At 57.1% G+C, this 4,954-nt stretch overlaps 1 protein-coding gene across 1 annotated transcript in view; it reads left to right on the forward strand.

Annotated features, from left to right (window-relative positions):
- The window catches only part of CAPN15 (calpain 15), a gene marked incomplete at both ends in the record, with an annotated part of 8,675 nt that extends 3,725 nt beyond the window's left edge, over nt 1-4,950 (forward strand). Inside the window, 7 exon segments of the mRNA XM_009877868.1 lie at nt 1-99; nt 317-500; nt 2,595-2,818; nt 3,815-3,940; nt 4,525-4,597; nt 4,600-4,679; nt 4,849-4,950. The exon segment at nt 1-99 is cut by the window's left edge and continues 23 nt beyond it. Coding sequence (XP_009876170.1) covers nt 1-99; nt 317-500; nt 2,595-2,818; nt 3,815-3,940; nt 4,525-4,597; nt 4,600-4,679; nt 4,849-4,950 — 888 coding nt within the window.
- Nucleotides 4,951-4,954: the final 4 nt, after the last annotated feature.

The raw sequence follows: 4,954 nt of genomic DNA on the forward strand, positions 1-4,954 counted from the left end.
AATCAACTGTAGCATCTTCAAGGACCGATCAGTGAAGTGGTCGGTGTTTCGGACGCCCAGGCCCTCAGATATCCTGCAGGGGCTGTTGGGAAACTGCTGGTAAGGGGGAAGCGAGCCGGGCTAACACCCTCCTGCCCCTTCCTCCTTTCCTCCTCCAGCTCCATCCAGCTCCAGAGCGGACCCCTCAGCCCTACTCAAACCCATTTATACCCCATCCTCCTCCTCACCCCTTACCACAAGGCTGGAGACCCTCATGGTTGGGTAGCTGCCGGCCCGTGATCTGCTGTGACCGTCCCCTGTCCTGTGCCCTCGGCAGGTTCCTAAGCGCCCTGGCTGTGCTGGCCGAGCGGCCGGAGCTGGTGGAGAGGGTGATGATCACGAGGACGCTGTGCCCAGAGGGTGCCTACCAGGTACGGCTCTGCAAGGACGGCACGTGGACCACGGTGCTGGTGGATGACATGCTGCCGTGCGATGAGTGCGGATACCTCCTCTTCTCGCAGGTCAGCAGCCCCTGGGAGGGCAAAGGGGTACCGGGAGGGGGTGAGCAGGGCTCTGGAGACATGGGGAGGCGCATCCTGATAGCCGCAGTGGGAAGAGGTGCTGCTCTGGTTCATGTCGAGGTACCTGCTCGGTGCTGCGTGGGGCGTTTGCAGCTCAGGACTCGGCTTTTTTGCTGCACCCTCAAGGCAGCTGAACTCTTTGAGGCCGTCATATATTTAGGCCCCTTTCGGCATTTTCTAGGCTGTGACGGAGAAGTTTCTTTCACAGTTGCTTTGCCATCGTTTCTCCCTGCACTATAGCTGCTTCACTTGCAGGGGAAGCCATCTTTATTCTTGACAGCAAAAGGAAAACATTTCAACCTGTGTGTTTTGCCCTGCGAGGGGCTGAGGGAAAGCTGTTTCCTTCCTCTGCGGGGAGGTCTGGCAGCTTGGCTTTGCTGGAGGAGAAGGGAGGGGAGATCGCACGACAAATCAAGCCTGTTTCGAGCCAGCACCTGCTTGCTCTGAGCACACTCAAGTGGCGTCTTCTGGGATGAACGAAGCTCCCACAGCCGCACGTTCTGCCCTGCCCTGCCTGCCAGGCCCGGCGGCACTCGCTGGCATCACGTCCATGAAGGAGACTGCGAACGGCTCTATTGAAACTCAGGTGGTAAAATCTGATGGAGAAAAACCAAACGATGCTGTCAGGACCCAGGACTGCTGGGTCAGACTTTGTTCTGCAGCTCCCAGTCCTCTGTTCTTAAACACAGGCATCATGTGTCGGGGCAGGAATCTGACTGGGGAAGTGGGGCCTGAAGAGAAGTATTTGGGGAGCCTTCAGGTCGGTACAGCTTGAGGAGTGGGCTCAGCAGCCTCTGCAGCATGGGGGTGGCCCAGTCCTTGAGCAACTGTTAAGGAGAAACTTTGGAGACGGGAAGACAAAAGAATCCATATCTACATTTTATCTCTCAGTAGACAGAGGGGATCCAGATTCAATTTCTTTATTTTCAGCATAAGATTTTTTTTTTTTTCATTTCTGTCCATCTTTCCTCTTTTACAAATTTCAAGTCTGCATTTTTTTCCTTTTTTTAAGATCGAAGGTTTTCACACAGGCTACGCTTGCCTTGCCTTTGTTTCTGGAGGCACCTGAATTGTGACAAGATCTTTCTGTCAAGTGTTTAGCTGAGGGAGTAGGGGCTAAAGGAAAGCCAGGGAGTTTTAAAAAGAAAGGAAAACCAGATAAGGTCAGATAAGAATATCTGAGCTCCCTGGCTGTGGCTCAGGCAGAAATAAGCAACGTGAATTTTGTTGAGTCAAAAAACAGCGAGAAGCGCTTGTAAGCTTGCTTTATAGAAATCTTGGCTGCCCTCCTCTCCCAGCTCTCGGCTGCCACCTGGGAGTCATGCACAGTCACTCTCCACCAGCGCTTTTCCCCTCCAAGAACGCCTTTGCTGGGATGCAGAGGCCAGCAAACATCTCCTTGATTTCTGTCCTTGTACATCTTCTTCTCGACATCCTCGCTGCAGGCGTGGGCTGGGGCAAAGGCACCCTCCATCTTTGCCCAACTGCCTGGGAGTTTTTGGAGCTTGTCCTTGAAACAGTGTCTTGGTTCTGTGGGCGAAATCTAATCGGTCCCACAGCCGTGCCTGCTCTAAGCAGCCTCCTCCTCCCCAAAAGGTGCGTTGGTTTCGGTTTGCAGCAGCGTGTGAGCGAAAGGCAGGTGTTTCAGATGCGTTGATACTGTCTTCTGTTATTAAACTTTTTCAAATCCATGTTGAAGCAGAAGGAAGGATATGTTAGCTTGCAAGGTGGGTACCCACCACTGCCGGCCTCACTGCCTGGGCATCCCTGGACACAGCTCTGTCGGCATCCAGACCTCTTGGACCTTCACTCCAGGGCGTTTTCCCAAGGGGAATTAAATTGGGCAAACAAAACGCTGAGGAGGTGGTGAACGGGGTCACCCTTGGTGTCACATGAACAAGCTGCTCCTGCCTCCTGTCGCGGTGGAAGGGCTGGCAGGAGCGGTGAGAGGGGATTTACCTTCTCTGGGCATTTTGCTTTCCCATCTCCTGGCCCGGTGCGGCTCGTGTGACGTGTTTCTCCCTCTTTCTGCAGGCCCAGAGGAAGCAGTTGTGGGTCGCCCTCATTGAGAAGGCACTGGCCAAGCTTCATGGTTCGTACTTTGCCCTCCAGGCAGGGCGCGCTATCGAAGGCCTGGCTACACTAACGGGTGCCCCCTGCGAGAGCCTGATGCTGCAGGTCAGCTCCACTAACCCTCGCGAGGAGCCCATTGACACTGACCTCATCTGGGCCAAAATGCTGAGTTCTAAGGAGGCTGGGTAAGACGAGGCAGGAGTTGCGCCGTGGCAGGAGCACGGACACTCGGGGAAGGGGGCCGAGGGGGGACCGCTCTCGTGAGGAGAGGGGCTAGTGCATGACCTAGGCTGGAGTCCACCAGCCTTGGCGCTCACCTGGAGCGTCGGTGGAGCTCCCCCTCTTAAGCTCTAAGAAAAGATTTCTCCTTGTAATTTTTATGTGGAACGAAAATCCCGCTGAACATCCCTGCACATGTTTACTGCTGTCCTGTGGGAGTTTTAGAGTGGCTGGCATTGAGCCCGCGTGCTTCGCTTGGAGTTGGGTTTTTTTTGTATCGTGAAGCGCTTGACCCTGGACGTGTCTCCCACCCACATGGGGCTCCAGGGCATTTTTGCCAGACAAATTCAGGCACCACTATGGGCAGAACTGCCTGTCCTCACCACTGCTGCCTGTGAAGCAGAGGCAGAGCTTGTTCTTCTGCTCAGCTGAGCCCCGCCAGCCCTTGGAGACGGGCCGGGCAGAAAAGCGGGTGAGGCTCGGGCGAAGCTTTCAGCCCTGCAGGCGACGCTGCTGCTCGGAGAAACTCACCACAGAGCCTGGGCTCAAGCGTGCACGGGAATGGGTGGAGGGAGCTCACTGCTGCCTGGGCAGAGCTCTGGGGCTGGGGCACTGCTGTGGGGAGGTTCATGGTGGTGTTGCTGAGAGGGAGTATCCAGGAGCTTCCTGGGGAGGAGGCTGTCCTGTGCCCGGAGCTGTGGCAGGCGACGCTGCTGCTCGGAGAAACTCACCACAGAGCCTGGGCTCAAGCGTGCACGGGAATGGGTGGAGGGAGCTCACTGCTGCCTGGGCAGAGCTCTGGGGCTGGGGCACTGCTGTGGGGAGGTTCATGGTGGTGTTGCTGAGAGGGAGTATCCAGGAGCTTCCTGGGGAGGAGGCTGTCCTGTGCCCGGAGCTGTGGAGATGGGCTTCCCCACCCCGGGCCTGACAGGACACCGAGAGTTTCATTGTCCCCTGTGCAGGTTCCTCATGGGCGCATCCTGTGGTGGAGGCAACATGAAAGTGGACGATGTGGCCTATGAGAGCATGGGTCTGCGTCCACGGCACGCCTACTCCATCCTGGATGTGCGGGATGTCCAAGGCTTCAGGTGAGTTCCGGACAGAGGCTGGTTTGGAACAGCAGATGTTCCCAACAGCCTGAGCAGAAACCCTGGGGACAGAGGTTGGGATGCATGCTGGGTGAAACCTCGAGGGCTCTTTGGTGTCCTCACCTTAGCTCCAGAAGGTTCACTTGGTCTTCCAGGACAAAGAGGGTTGAGTTGAGCTCTTTCAACTCAAATGAGGCAATCAGGGTATCCTTCTCACTTTTGGAGGATGGAGGGATAGAAATGGGGGCTGCCTCTGACTGCCTGGGTGCTGTTTTAGGCCCCGTTTTTGGCGATGTCACACTCGATGGCCCCTTCCCCGCAGCGCCTGGCTGGAGGCCTTTGGGGCAGGGAAGGGCAGAGGGAGCTGCAGCAGATCCTCAGCTGCAGGCTGAGGGCATCTGGGACTGTGTCGGGAGTGGGAAAGTAGGTCTAGGGTGCTGTGAGGGCTTTGAGAGGCAGAGGCAGAAGTGTCCTCTGCGGAAGGGCTGGCTGGGTCTGCAGAGTTGGGAGAGTGCCTCAGGTGTGATCTTCTGTGTGTTCTCCTTCCTCCAGGATCTCTGACATCGTTTTTCCTTTTCCCCCAGGTTACTGCGGCTCCGAAACCCCTGGGGCCGCTTCTCCTGGAATGGCAGCTGGTCCGACGAGTGGCCGCACTGGGGCCGGCTCCCTTGCGGCACGACCTGATGCCCCATGGCAGCAGCGAGGGGGTCTTCTGGATGGAGTACAGCGACTTCATCAAGTACGGCAGCGCCCAGGAGTCGGAGGCTGTGGGGTGGGAAGCCAGGCAGGCCACAGAAAACGGGACTATGGGGGTCAAGATGGGGCAGGCAGGACCGGGTGTCCCCAGGGAGGGTGTCGGTGTCCACAGAGGATCCCCTGTCCTGGCACTGAGCCCAGCTTCCCCGCAGGTATTTTGACTCCGTGGATATCTGCAAGCTCCATTCGGACTGGCACGAGGTGCGTGTGCAGGGCATGTTCCCCAACAAGGCCAACGGGCCGGTGACGGTGACGTCG

The sequence above is a fragment of the Apaloderma vittatum genome, unplaced genomic scaffold (genome assembly GCF_000703405.1).
Source record: "Apaloderma vittatum isolate BGI_N311 unplaced genomic scaffold, ASM70340v1 scaffold38861, whole genome shotgun sequence".
Classification (NCBI taxonomy): domain Eukaryota; kingdom Metazoa; phylum Chordata; class Aves; order Trogoniformes; family Trogonidae; genus Apaloderma; species Apaloderma vittatum.